We start from the raw sequence: 14,693 nt of genomic DNA on the forward strand, positions 1-14,693 counted from the left end.
GTGGCTGGACACAATATTTTGATGCCAACCCTATGCACTCCATCCTACTGCTTGTACAAAATGGCAAAATAAGGCCTTCGAAGTGTCAGCTGCTCAGGATTTTGTAATGCCTGCAAAACAGATACCAGAAGATACCTATTAGAAAATACCAATTTTCTAACAGATATCTAATTCTCTAATAGATATGTATTATCTGAGGACAGCTCTCAGAAAGGAGTTAGAAATGAGTGACTATATGATCAGTTAAAGTATCTCAAAGAAATGTTGCAAAAACATATGTAAGGCATTCAATTTGGTTGAAGTTCATCAGACTTACATTACACAAGACTAAAGGAAAGGAAGTCTGATGTGCCTGTAACAAACTTGTAATGACACCAGGCATCAGAGTCACCTTAGAAAGCAAACTCAACATCTTATATTTCTAGCTCCAGACAAGCTCTGAAAAACTGGAGTAATGTCTCAACAACTAAGCCAAGCTAAGTCATTTTAATAGGAGTCAGTGGGAAACTCCACCAACTCAAGAATTTGATAATTGGTTAATATCAGTTTGCAAATATCCCCGGAAACAGAACCGGCTATTTTGCCTGCAAGTACTGTGTTTTCTGTTTTTCAGTGGTAGCATTGAGTTAAAGTAACTAAACACACTTAAAAGCATACTAAGTTAGAAAGAACTTAGAATTTCTTCAAGAAACTAGTTTCAGGAAGATTAAACTTGTGCACTTAAGGTATTTGTGAAAAGAAAGTAACGTATTTTAAAGGCTAAAAAATTCTAAATGCAAGAAAACTGAGGAGGAATGAGATTCTACATCATGTATTTTAGATAATGAATTGTTATTCATCCTGTGGCAAAACAAAAAGTCATCTCCCACACTAAACCTATATAAACTGTAAAGAAATAACTGGAAAATTATCATACATAGAAGAAATTGATTAGCTCATGCATCCTGCCCTCACAGTGAGAGTTTTGTTTGCTTCTTTAAATAGATTGGAAGGGAAAAGTAGGAAGTGAAGGTGCAAAGCAAACCATGCTGGAAACTGAACTCTGTGTTTGCCTAAATACATTTCAGCTTCAAGTACTTTCAGGTAGTTGGACCTTCATAAAAGGATAGGAAAGCTTTTCACAACAAGCTTTTTAGTTCCCAGTCTCCCAGCTGCTCATTTAAGAGAGGAGTTAAGGATCAAAATGAAAGCTGATACAAGTTTCATTTAATGATTGCCTTTCAAGGGCCTTGACCAAAACTGAAAAGGAATTAAAAGCTTCTTGAAGAAAAAAAATATCCTGACAGTCAGAATCATTTTGAACCATTGCAATCCTGTAACTTCCAGAATCATGTTCCAAATGTTACACATTTCTAAACAAACCAAAAGTAATACAACTGTTTCAACGGCAACAAAAGGCTCCAAAATATATTAAAAAAAGGGAAACCACAGATTTTCTTCAGGTTACAGATCAAATTTTGCTTTTACAATAGGAAAGAAACTAAGTCAAATGTTCATTCACCTACTCCAGGAGTAGAGATGTCATGCTGATTTTAGAAGTCTCTTAACAGGAGCAATATGTAGCATACGTATGGCAATATAAATCAGAGGTAGAAAGGAATGAGTACAAATCTTTAATCAACACTATAATCAAAGAGTTTGTACTTCACTTCACCACACAAAAACCTTTAAATCTGAGTTACACAGCAGTACAACCAATGCTTGTAAGAGCTTGGAAATAAGATGCTTTTGCTCAAGATTTCCCATCGCTTAACTTTGAAGTTAAGTGCTACCATGGAGTTTAGGATACAGAGAGAATCTTTGATAAAGTAAAATTTCAAAATTCTAATTTGAAATAAAGTATACGTTTTTAAACAGCAATAGCAAATAATAACTGAATCTAGTACCAAAGGAGCATCCATTGGGTTGTTTTCCACTAGCTTTCTGATTTTGCTTTATTTTCAATTCTCTCAAGTTACACACTTGAAAAAATTCAACAAAAGAAGAACAACAGCATTCAACCCTGCCAATGTCCCAGCTTCTGCATGAACAAAACAATTTAGAAGAATACTTGTTTCCTCAGGCTGAAATCATAAAAGGTATTACAACTTCTCTACAATGTAAATTCCTCCCCCACCTTCTCCAATCACTTGACCAATTGAATACATGAGCCCACTGTGAAATTTAGGTTTTCATGAAAATTAAAGGAAGGACAGACCTGAAATTTCTCTTTTGGAATATTTCTTCGAGCTCCTTTTGCTAGAACAAGGGCTTCTTCCACTCTGTGGCTAGCTAGAAGATCCTGAATCTGTTTTTCCAAAGGTAGTGGCACCAAGATATACACACCCTTGTTAGTAGCAACAATCACCTTTCCTGCACAAAACAAACAGATATATTCAATTTACAGCCTCTACAGAAATAACTTTAAAATACACAGTTTATGATACCAGAACAGATACAGTGTGAAATCCCAGAAGAAGTGACCTTTGCTGCTACTATGTTTACTTGATAGTACAGTTTACCTACAAATTCCACCTCAGAAATACAGAGATAATGGTAAATTTATTTAGTTACAGCAGATTTTGTTCCACTCAAAGTAAGAGAAATTGGCTAGAATCACTCATGATGAACTAAGCTGCTAAGGCCACTGAAATTATTGCCCAGATTCCAGAGAGTAGGAACGTTCAACTAACAGGTATTTCTTCAGGGTTATATTTGAAAATTTTAAGCCATACATCAAATCTAGCAAGAAATACACAGTTCACAGTGCTAGAGCTTTACTGGGGGAAGAAAAAAAGTAGCATAGTATATTCCACTCTTAAGGGTTCTCAATTGAAGAACCAATCAATAGAAATGTTTGCATTTTTTTGTTTAACAATTCTATGTGAAAGATCCAATTTTAAACCTCTTACACAGATATTTTAAAAGCTATTATTCTTTTGTATTCCTTTCTAATATATAAGACTTTTGTCAGGATAGTCTATGGACAAATACCTGTAGGTCACAATTACTGAGCTGTAGCATTGAATTAACATTGCTCCTTTGAAAGAAATAATCAAGTTACAAGAAAAAGCTCCAACTCCATAGACTCCTACCCAACAATTAACTTGACAATTACAGCACATTTAATGAGCATACATTTTGTTAGAACTGTGGAATTTTGAATTACTGAAATCTGCAAGGAATCTAACCAGGAAAACCCTTGCAATAAAAGTTTCAGCAGTTAACATACTTGTTAGATACTTTGTTTAAAAAACAAACCCCAAGCGGCTGCAGGGGTTGCTCCAGAATTACAAAGTGCAACAAAGTGTCCTTTTTAATACCTTCGAAGTCCTGTAGAATGTGACCTTCTTTAAAAGGCAGGGTTTGCTTTTGCTGCTGGTCCAGCATGCTGTGCACCGTAATGAACTCGTCATCGAGAGCAACCACATAAGGAAAGCACAAAGCTGCCCCAATCACATTCTCTGACCAGTGCACTGGGGCACGCTGTGAAATCCCATCTACAGTAGCAAACATGCCTACAAAAGGGGAAAAACAAAGCCTGAGGTTCATGCCAGTAGAAGACTGTTGCTTTCCCAATACAAAGCATGGGTACCACGGTACAGCAATGGAAAGTCTCAGAGCAGGTGCAGCATCAGGCAGCATGATGACAACACAGCACACCTCCCAGGACCTGACAGATACGTTGGTTAATTCAGTTCATTTTTTTTTCCATTCTCCTTTAGCACAGGAACAGACAATGCCAAAAACTGAGATGAGTACTGAAACAAACTCACAAGAATTAATCAAGTTTAGTAAGTGTAAGAGCTGTCTTAAAGGAATTATGCCATGTAGTTTGGATTCATTTCAGAAAAGTAACACTTATTGACACCCAAATTTCAAACAATCTTGCCTTAGTAGGAGCCGCACCACCTGACCCATCTGGCAATGCAAATGTGTTTGTTCTTGTAGTGTCTAATGTCTAAAGAGCATTTTAGCGGCCACAATTGCTTACTTGCACTTTTTCACTTTTGCTACAGCCAACATTTTCAGAGAACAAGAGCCCAGCTCCTTGGAGTGAATCACTCCCTGTAAAGTATCTGCCTTTTCAATCATTTGAAAAAATGCAGAGGCTGTGTACAAAGCAGCACAGAGTAAAGACTTTCTATTATCCCACTCCTATGCTGTCTTCAGAATAATCATATTAAATCCTCAGTTAATTTGTAGGGTGTTTTTTTGCCATTACTTTTCCTCATGTTTATTCTGTCCTCCGTTCTTCTCCTAACTTAACAGACTTTCCAATTGCTTTAGGACCACATGTCACAAGTTCTGCTCATGCTACTTGATATTTCCCAGTTCTGAGACATGACTTGAAGAGAAATTTCAGTCACAATTTTCAGGCCTATTTTCATAAAGATTTACCAGTCTAAACTTCTGTTCTAAATATTAATTCAGACCCCTTAAACCAAGTATTCTCATGCCATTAAAAAGACATGCCCATGAAAACTGATCTTTGGCAGCAGTGAGCCACTTGACAGCTGGTAGAATAAATCTGAGCCCTAAAGAACAGAAGAGATTAAAAGATTATGTTATTCAATTTACAAAATCTCTTCCAAACAGAGGATAATGAGGCAAGGCAAGCTGGGTACAAGGACCTTCTTGGAAGGAAAAAAAAAAAAAAAAAAAAGGAAAAAGGAAAACAGAGAAAACAAAACAGAAGGTTGTAGACTACAGTTTAGAGACCAAGCTTTTGGATCCCTTACAACATCTTTCAAATGATCAGACTTTTCCCCTGACTAAGGGGTTTTTTTCATTACAATAATCAGCTTTTCAACCAGAGCACCTTACAGAAAATACTTTCTGGGTCATAATATATAATCCCTAATTTACTCTATAGATCTTGATACTAAAATGTTATGTCAGGCAAAATGTACCGTCCAGTTTTAAAGGCCTTCAGTAGTTATTCCATTATATAATCCCACTTCAAAATGTGGGAGAAAATCTGTACTAAATACATACTAACCAGTACTAAACTTAGGGCTTATTATATTTGAAAGACTAATTCTTATGCTTTTCTATTTCTGTGATGTTCTAACAAATAATTATAAACCCCATACTTTTTTAAATGAAAAAGCTCTTTTTTAAGTAATTAAAAAAATCCTTCATGGAAATGAAAAGTTATGCATTCAAGTCAATGTCTCTCTACACCCCTCTGCCTTCAATAGCTAGGGCTTCTATGACAGAATGATGAATTTTCCCTCTTCATCCAGCTCTCACCTAAGGATAACAATAAATATAACTACAACCAGAAACCACAGCCTTTTTATAGTATAGGAATGCATCTTATGAAACTTGAGATAAGGCTGGCAATCAATTCCATATTACATTGCATAGGCTACAAGGATTACAAGAGTTACCTGATACAAAGCTACACTGTGTTCAGCACAAGAGATACAGAAATATTTTGCATCATCTGTAAATTTGTTGAAGGTGTGCCCTTCCCTACCAGCCATGTTGTTAAAATGATGTTGGTATTGACCTCGCATTGGCCTCTGGGGCACAAGACTAGTGACTGGCCACCAGCTGCACTCAGCACTGCTGACTACAAATCTTTCAGCCAAGCTTTCAGTCCACCTCAACTGTTTCTCCAGCTCATTCTTCATCAGTTTGTCTACAAAGGGTGTCGTGGCAGAGAGTGTCAAAGCCTTGCTGAACGACACAGGATTGCAGCTCTTCCCTCATTTGCCAAGCTGGCGTTTAATCACAGAAGACAATCTGGTCAGGCAATTTCCCTTTTTAAAATCCACATGGATTACTTCATATCATATTCTTGCCCTTTCAATATTTGGAAACAGCTTCCAAGATTTTCTCAGATCACCTTCCTGAGGAACAGGGCACGGCCAGCTGTACTTCCCTGGTTCCTTTCTCTCAGTCACCTAAAGCAAGAGTGAAAGCATTTGTTTTCTTCCAGTCCTGAGGAACCTCCTCTGATCATCATGACCTTTTGAAGATAATAATTTGGCCTCACAATGACATTGCCCATCACCCTCAAGCATTCATGAGAACATCCCAGCAGGTCCCATGGATTTGTCTGTCCAGTTTATTTAAATGTTCCATAACTTGATCCTTCTCTGCTGAGAGCAGGTTTTCCTGCTGTTCCTAAGGGCTGATGATTCCCAAAAGAAGATCATACCAGTAGACTGACATAAAGAAGGCATTAAAAGTACCTCAGCCTTTTCCATGCCTTTTGGCATCAGGTCCTCCACCCCATTTAACAGTGGGCTTCATTAAGTCCTCCTGTGCTGCTATGGTTGTAAAAGGTCTTTATGTTGCCCTTCCTAGTGTTCAACAGAGTCAATGCCAGATGGACATTGGCCTTTATCCTGGTTTTGGATAGAGTCAATTTTCTTCTTAGCAGCTGGTGTTTTGGATTCAGTATGAGAATGATGTTGATAACACACTGATGTTCAACTGAGCACACCCTTTCATCAGCTCCTCAGTCACCATCAATGCACTCCAGAAAACTCCTGGCCTGCTTGTCTCCTGCTGTGCTGCCCCTTAAGCAGGTACTAGTAACCAGCAAATGTAGACTTCTTCCTGTTCCCTTACCTACATCTTCATCCTGATGAAGTCTGTTCCACACACTCACCACAATGAGTTTTGTCACCCATGTCAGCTTGTTCTCTAACCCAAATCCATAAACTCTCTTCTCATCTTTCTTCTCATTTGTTCCAAGGCACCCCACCACATTTTCCTACTGCTCCCATGTTAAGGGTAACTCCCCTCTCAGCTGCTAAAACACAGCTGCGCTGATTTCCCAGAAAAAGTGAGAGAGCTTCCACTAACTACCATGATGCTTTGTAAAGACTTTTTTCTCTGCATATGCCTGAAGCAGAATTTCTTCAGCTCTGTTTGCTGCTTATGAAGTCCCTTATCACACCATCTTGCACTGATTTGTTTGCCAACACAGCCTATCACTACCACCACGCTTAATCTAAATCCAACTTACCACATTGCTCAGTCAAGCTGACAAAAGCATTTTTGCCTCGCTTGACCTGGTGGATCCCTTATCTTCCTTAAATAGGGATCCATAGTCGTAAAAGACAAAACCCATCACCCACAAGCTGTATCACCACAGTTGGTGATCTGCACAAGCCAAGTACTCCTCCTCAAGATGTTCTTCCTCACCAGCAGGACTGATGAGAAAACCTCCATCTCCAATATGATGGAGTCTCCCACTATTATTTGCTAATTCCTCCTGGTGATACTGCATTGTACAGGCTTGGATGATTTGTTGGACAGCACTTCCTGCTTTTCATCTGCTACTGGAAGCACTGAGCATATTCTATAGATGTAGATCAGCAAGCAGAGAAGGAGAAATCTTCCAATTATGAGAAGTCACAAGTTTCCAGTGTTGAAACTATAAGGCCATCACAGAACAGCACATGCTCAGCCTGTCCTTCCCCTCTGTACAGCTGGAGGTCGAAGGCTCACGCCTGGGTCCTGGAGAAGATTCCATTTCCTTTTCACCATCTCTGGTGTTACGTACTCTGCTAACCTCCTACTGCATCCCATTTACTTGGCAGCAGAAATCCTCAACCAAGCACACATCTCTCATGGGGCAAGGACAGCATTTTTACTTGGTCCAGTCTCAGCAAGAGGCACTTTGTTGAGCTCAAAGTGTGAGGAGCTGCACCCTCCATTGGGAGCTTAGCCTGAGTCAGCACCTGAGACCTTCTGGAGCAGCTGGTGCTGGGAAGCCTAACCTGTGCCAGTATCAAGAAGTGTCTGCTGTTATTTTAAACACTTAAAGCCTCTGAAAAGCAGGAAATCTGGTTAAAAATATGCAACCAGAGCTTCACAAACTCAAAAACTGAATTTTGGTAAGTAGTTTCAAATATATCAGAAAGAATTGATTTTCAACTGTAAATTAACTAATTACTGAATGAAGAAGCACCAAAAATTAAGCTTCTTTTCCTTTTCAAAGAAGGATCTAAACACTAACTGCAAGTAAAGACAACAATCTACCAAATGGCTGAGGATCTGCTATCAATTATTCTAACAATCAGCTTAAAATCCAGTGTCCACATAAAGAAAAAGGTTACATACACAATAAATTCAGAAATGTTTTACTTTTTCATTTTGAGCACTTGCTTTTTTGCCAATCTAAATTCCAGTCTTAACTCAAAAGAAAATTAATATAAATATCACTTCAAATACTCTAAAGCCAAATGCATTAATCCAGAATATCTCCACCTCTGTAAAAGAGGCTGAACTTAGCATAGATGCTAAGTGCAAAACCAGCATGCCCTGATCAATGAGACATATAAAAGCAAATCAAAATTAGAAGTGAAGATCTACATCAGGCCTTTTCAAGTCCATGCATTCCACAGCAGAGGCCTACCTGAGATATCAAGATACACAACACTTATCTACTATAAATGTGCCCAACCATCTTCATAACTTCAGAGACAAATGTTAAAGACACTTCGAATTCTACCAAGGTGGAACAGCAAGATGGATTATACTTAGTCAAAACATCAGTGGGGAGAGAACAGGAGCTAAAAAAAGATAAATTAAGCAAGGAAAAGCTGTACAGTTGATAGCAAATACTCCAAAAAGTCTCTGAGGCAGTACAAGACTTTACCTGTATCATAAGGAAAAGAGTGGTTTATAGCATGCTTACAGCAGCAGAAGTGCATTTGCTTTAGATCTCCCACCTAACATTCTAACCCCAGGACATTCTACTTACACAAAGATGTTGGACTTTATAAGTTACCTTCTTTTCATGTATCTCTCTTACAGTATACCTGACAAAAGCAAAAGTCAGACTAAATAAAATCCTGATTCCTAACTAAATACAATGATGCTTTTGGAACTATATTCTTTAAAAAAAAAAAAAAAAAAAAAAAAAAAAAAAAAAAAAAAAAGAGAGAGAGAGAAATTACTTGAATGGAGTCTAGTTTAACATGCCTACATTTTTTTAAAAAATTAAAGTAAGAATGGAATCTTCTCAGTAAATCAGCTAATGCACAAATTTTAACTTCTCTAGCACTGGTGAAACAGTTAATGGTGAAAACTACACGTCCATACTTAAAACAACTAAGAACTTTAACAGGAACTGGGCAGCCAGAATGACTTACAAAAGCCCTGTATCTGAAAAAAAAAAAACCACTCCAAGTTCATCTTGGAACATCTTTTACTCACATAAATTCCAATTCTACTGAAAGTATACTACTTTAGAGATAAGCTGGTGAGTTGATGTACATCTTGCATTTTAGTCATGAAGGAAAACTTCAATATAAGCAACTCATTTTCTTTGGAATTTATATTAAAAAGTCAAACCTGAATTAAGAACTTAAATAGCTGTGAACTTTGTGCCATGCTATTCCTAATGTTTCAGGGAAAATACATAAACTGTGTCTCCTGATAGGAGAGTCATATGGCAAACAGCATGAAAGCACTCTGCCTGTGGTCTGTCAGCTCTGGGACACTGCAGCTTTTCCAAAAAAAGCCCAAGATTACCAACCTCACATATTGTCAATTTAGATAGATTACAGTAGTCCTTACAGTCATCTCTTAGACAAGAGCATAATTTCACATGATTAACTTTGGTTTTGAAATACTTAAACTATCATTTTCTGTAACACAGAGCTGAAAAGTACTACTAAAAACGTTAAGCAAATGGGAGCATAAAACTGGGTAGTATCTGATAATCCCTACACTTAGGACAGCATTTACTATTATAGGAGTTAGGATGCAACTTACTTCCACTAAAATTTCTAACTAACACTGTAGTACAACATATCTCCTTGTGAATCTGTTAAAACCTATAAAATGGACTTCATATGAGCTCCTCTGAACAGAAATAGAGAAAAAAATTATTTCATCTACACTAATTAAACAATTTTTTAGCAATGTGGGGCTCCACAAACCCAGTCCCCCTAGTCACTACAGACTGTCTATCAATCTCTGAAATTTCACTAGGTACCCAACAACTTTTTGGCTAAGGCCTGCAAGATACAATGAAATGAAACTTTGATTAAAATGTAACACGTGATTAGAATAAAAATAATCATAAAACCTTGTGCATTAAAAAAAAACCTTAGTGCGTTTTTTATAGTTATAATAGTATTACCGAGTTATAATAGTACTAAGTATCAAAAATTTACCATCCCTTTTTATACCTCAGCATTCCAATATAGACCTGTGAAGGAAAGCAACATTATCAGGCATAACACTTAATTAGTAAAGCTTTGCTTCAGAAATTCAGAGAAATAAAGAGTAGTTAAAAAATTGCAAAAAATTAAAATCCTTAGTCTCACCTAGGCCTCCAGGGCCAGCCAACAGAAACTCTTGTCTGCCTATTCTTTTCACAATTGGCCGTTTCTCATCACTGCAATAAGGAAACAGGTCCTGGGAGACACCAGTATTATAATTCAAAATTATGTACTGTGTAGTAAGGGCAAGGCATAAGTAGTAACCATCTACAGCCACAGCACAGGGTTGCTCTGGAGTAAACACTTCCTTCACTATCTGGACTCTGTCTTCAAACACCATGAACATTTGAATGGTCCGACGCTTGACCGAGATAATGCAAACTTCAACGCAGAAAGGATCCCCACTCACAGGGTTTTCATTCAGAGTGAATGTCACAGCTCCTTTGATCCTAGCACCAGTGGGGACAGGTTCCAAGTTGATCATGTTCACCAGTGTTATCGTGTTGTCACAAAGCACAAGCAGTCTGGTGAGGGCAGAAGCTGCTTTCAACTCGCTCACAGGCTTCTTCAAACCCAGGTATTTGTGTAATTGCTTGGTGGCAGCAAAACTTATTTTTCCAGCTGTTGATACCTTTTCATCCAACAGAAAGTGATAGATAAAGCAGTCATTGGTTCCAATATAGAGGTTCTTCCCACAACACTCAATGCACTCGATGTTGATGTAATTTTTGTCTCCCATTAACATCTCCCGCTCAACAGCAGAAACGAGCTTGAAGGCTTTAACGCTCATTGTGTCTTCTGGGTGATCTAATTAAAGAGAAAAAACACTGCCATTTACCTCTGCACATAGAACCAAATATCAGAGATAGCAATTTAACATTCACTGATACAAAAACTTAACTATTACATTTTTTAATAGTCTAGACTCTATTTCCAACCCGACTACACAAGCCAGAGCAAGCACATTAAAAACCACAGAAATTAATCAAATGGTATGCTTCCACTTCTAATCTATTCTGAGACAGATTCACAACAGCACCCAGCTATTTTGAAGTGATGCTTTCTCCACAAGTAACCAGCATGTTATTGGCTCTCTCAGACACTGGCATTAAAAAAGGAGATGGCCAGTAGTTACTTATAAACCTATCATGCACAGCTTTCTATTACCTGTACAGGAAAATAGACAAGCTTCTGGTCTTAGATTTCCTGAGAGGCCACAAGGCATTTAGTGATCCTAGTTAACATGTCATGTTGCTTTACACTTCACTGTTAATACATAGTCTTTCCACAAAATATCACAGGTATACTCCATTTTAATACATATTTTACATTTCTTAGTCTCCAGCAATCAGAAATACATACTTCCCAAGCCAGCTAAATAATAACTTATACAAGGTATGATCCAACCTATAATAAAAGTTGTTGGTTTGAGTCTGTAGCTTGTTTGTTTTATTTAAACATATGCAGAGTGCATGGCCCATAAAGTATTCATTGGGCTCAAGATGCAATATCACAGAAATTCAGAGTGTTTCTGTTCTCCACTACCACAATAATTCCAAAAGTCTGTCTCTAAGTGCTAACCAGCACTTCTAATATTTATTCTACAAAGTATACCTACCCTCCTCCAATCAAGCATAGTCAAGGGACAGATATAATTTACGAAGCAGATAACAGTGTTTTAAAAACAGTCCATGCAATTTTATTATACTCCAGACTCGTGTTATTTTTATAAGAAACCAGCAGGCAGCTGTGTTCAACACTCCAAAGAAGAGCAGATGAGAAACTGCTGACCTTGTTTTAATCACCTTTTGTCATGACTGGTCTGTAATGGCCACTTAGCCAATGCAAGGGAAGACACAACACTAAATATCTCAAAGATACACAATAACTTCTACTCCACATGTACAGTGGTGATACAAAACATCAAATGAAATCTCTGTGGACCAACAGAGAAACCAAAATCAACAAAATGCTCCTGCAAACAAAACTGAAACTAAATAGAGTCAAAACAAAATTAGTTTCCAATTGTTACAGGTAACAAACCCCTTCATTTTTGCAAGGGAATACTAAAAACCATGGCCAAAAATATTTATAACTGAGTGAGAAAATATAAGATACTCAATGTGCAGGTAGCCAAATAGTTCAGAGTTCATTTTCGGGGGTTTTTTCAGGAGTTAAAAAGATTTTAGTTTGGGCCTTCATGACATTCTCAAGTTTCATCCTCACCTGGAGTGTAAATTAGTGGCATGACCTACAACAACAAAAGCCCCAAATAAACAACAACAACAACAAAAAACCCAAACCCAAAAAACACAACCAAACAAACCCAGTAAGCACTAGAGAAATAGCCAAGGGTAAAATGATAATGCAAGTCTGGCAACATAGCCACCTTATTCTCCAACATGATCAAAACAAACACAGCATTTTAAGTTAGAGAGGGCTGTCCAAAGGTTGACTGCCAAAACAACCCCAACAGCTCTTAAGAGCCTGTGTGTGTAGCCTGAAGTGATAAACTACCATCTGCAGAGGTCAGGCAGCTTTCATACCTGAAGTTGCCAAGGACTTAGTTAATGTTCCTGTAACCCAAAGTAAAAATGTTAATATGTGCCATTGAGAGAAACACAGAATTTTGCTCCTGACCCAGATGTGTTAACAAGCCCAAAAGAATTTCCTAAATCAAAGCTGATGAAAATTAAAGCATGAAAGAAATCTTAACAGATTCATGACTCCTGAACTGAAAGAACAAAAAATCCATAGTACTACATAAGTCTGGTAACAAATAAATGAAAGCATTTGTTCTAGAAAAAAATAAAAAAGGTGTGAGAAAAAGCTTTTAGGAACTCATGACCTGGACGTAACTTCTTTTTTAGCATTTTTTTTCTGGTTCTCATTTACGAAACCTTAGGGGCCAGCGAGCACTGTAAAGAAACAGGTTCTGTAGAACACGCTGTTCCTTTGAAGTGGAAGAGGCCACTCCATAGTTACAGACAGTATTTTTGATGCTGCATTTACATGTTCTGAAGTCCAGAAAACAAGATAGCGGGGATGTTTTGCTGTGAAAGAAAAATAAAACAATAGCTAAGAAAATTATCAGTCCAGAAGACACTGACTTTTAAGCGCAGTAATAACCCCGCACGTACTCATTTCCTGCAAGAAGTGGGAAGCAGCTCTCCCCCGCTCCAGTGAAGCAATAACCCTGCATTACATTGTGCTCTCCCTGCCTTGGAGAGCAACACCCTGCCTCCCTCACCTCCGCACCGCTCCCTCACCTGCGCGCACTCCTACACCCTGCGCGGGCTCTAATTAACCTGTGGATACAATTTTCCCGAGCCGCGGAGCCCCCGGGAGGACAGGGGTACGCCGCCCGTCCCCTCGCACACACCGCGCTCAGCCAGGCCCGCCGCCGGCCGGCCCCGGTGCGCCCGCCTCCGCCCGGCGGGACGCGGAGCCTCTCCCGCTGCCGTCGCCCAGCACCTGCCGGCGCACAGCGGAGCCGGGCGCGCCGCTCCGAGGCCTCGCGGTGCGGTGGCGGCGGCCGGGGCCGCCTCGGGGCGCGCTGGGATCCGCCGGCGGCGGGCGGGGGCAACGCGCCGCTTCCGGTGCGGCGCCGGCCCCGCCCCCAGCGCGCGTCACCGGGCCCGGGCGGCCGCGGGACACCGCGTCCGGTCACGTGCGGGAAACGCCGGCCGCTCCGGCCGGGAGCGACTCCGGGAGCGCTGCGACCGTGCCGCCGGGAGAAGAGACTAACACTTCTATTTCTTATATGTATAAAAGCATTTACTTTATGCTTATATTTATAGTATATACATAAGAGAATCTAAAGCCTTGACATATATATATATACACACATACATATATATATATGCGAGATGCTTTTTTCAGATTCCCAGAAAGTGCCTTCATTCAAATTTGACTTAGTAACAGAATAAGGCTTGCATCTCTTATGAGAGACTTACAATAATGCTATTTGCATACAATATATTATATAAGTCTCATATATTACAGGAGACTTATACTATTATATATGTGAGAGACGACGCTCACTTTTAAAAATTTAAAAGTTTTATTAAACCTTAACAAAAGACAACAAAAGTCTGATTAAGGAGCAAGAGCAGCGCTAGGAGTCTCCGTGACCACCAGCCACGTGCTCATCTACAAAATGGATGCTCTGCTTTTGCTTGGCCCCTCTCAAAGTCTTGTCAGTCAACTCCTTCTCTTCCGTCTATTGGTGGACATCATTGCCTCACAACCTGATTGGAGGACGGCTGTTACCATAGGAACAAGACTGCCCGCCCCCAAATGCCTCGACCACCGAGGGTGTCCCGTGACAAAAATATAACGGGGAGAGAAAGAGGACTATGAGAGGACATATCAAAATAACATTACTATACATCTACAAAACTTCTTCTAACATATACATAACATGTATACATTAATTGTGAGAGCAAATCATCTCATTACTCATCTGTTGGGGAGGATGAATCAGGGAAACCTTATAAATATGATTGCTTAGCA

General features: G+C 39.1%; 1 protein-coding gene across 2 annotated transcripts in view; it reads right to left on the bottom strand.

Moving 5' to 3' along the window:
* The window catches only part of TGFBRAP1 (transforming growth factor beta receptor associated protein 1), a 33,295-nt gene extending 19,543 nt beyond the window's left edge, over positions 1-13,752 (bottom strand). Inside the window, exons 1-4 of one of the 2 annotated variants that reach the window (XM_066313699.1) lie at positions 13,653-13,752; positions 10,284-10,985; positions 3,303-3,497; positions 2,198-2,352 (exon numbers count right to left, since the gene is read on the bottom strand). In XM_066313699.1, coding sequence (XP_066169796.1) covers positions 2,198-2,352; positions 3,303-3,497; positions 10,284-10,968 — 1,035 coding nt within the window. In that variant the 5' untranslated portion in view covers positions 10,969-10,985; positions 13,653-13,752. Of the gene's footprint in view, positions 1-2,197; positions 2,353-3,302; positions 3,498-10,283; positions 10,986-12,404; positions 12,426-13,652 lie in introns of those variants that run through there. The other variant, XM_066313701.1, reaches the window with a different exon arrangement.
* Between the last annotated feature and the right edge of the window lie 941 nt (positions 13,753-14,693).

This window comes from Sylvia atricapilla, chromosome 2 (genome assembly GCF_009819655.1).
Source record: "Sylvia atricapilla isolate bSylAtr1 chromosome 2, bSylAtr1.pri, whole genome shotgun sequence".
NCBI lineage: Eukaryota > Metazoa > Chordata > Aves > Passeriformes > Sylviidae > Sylvia > Sylvia atricapilla.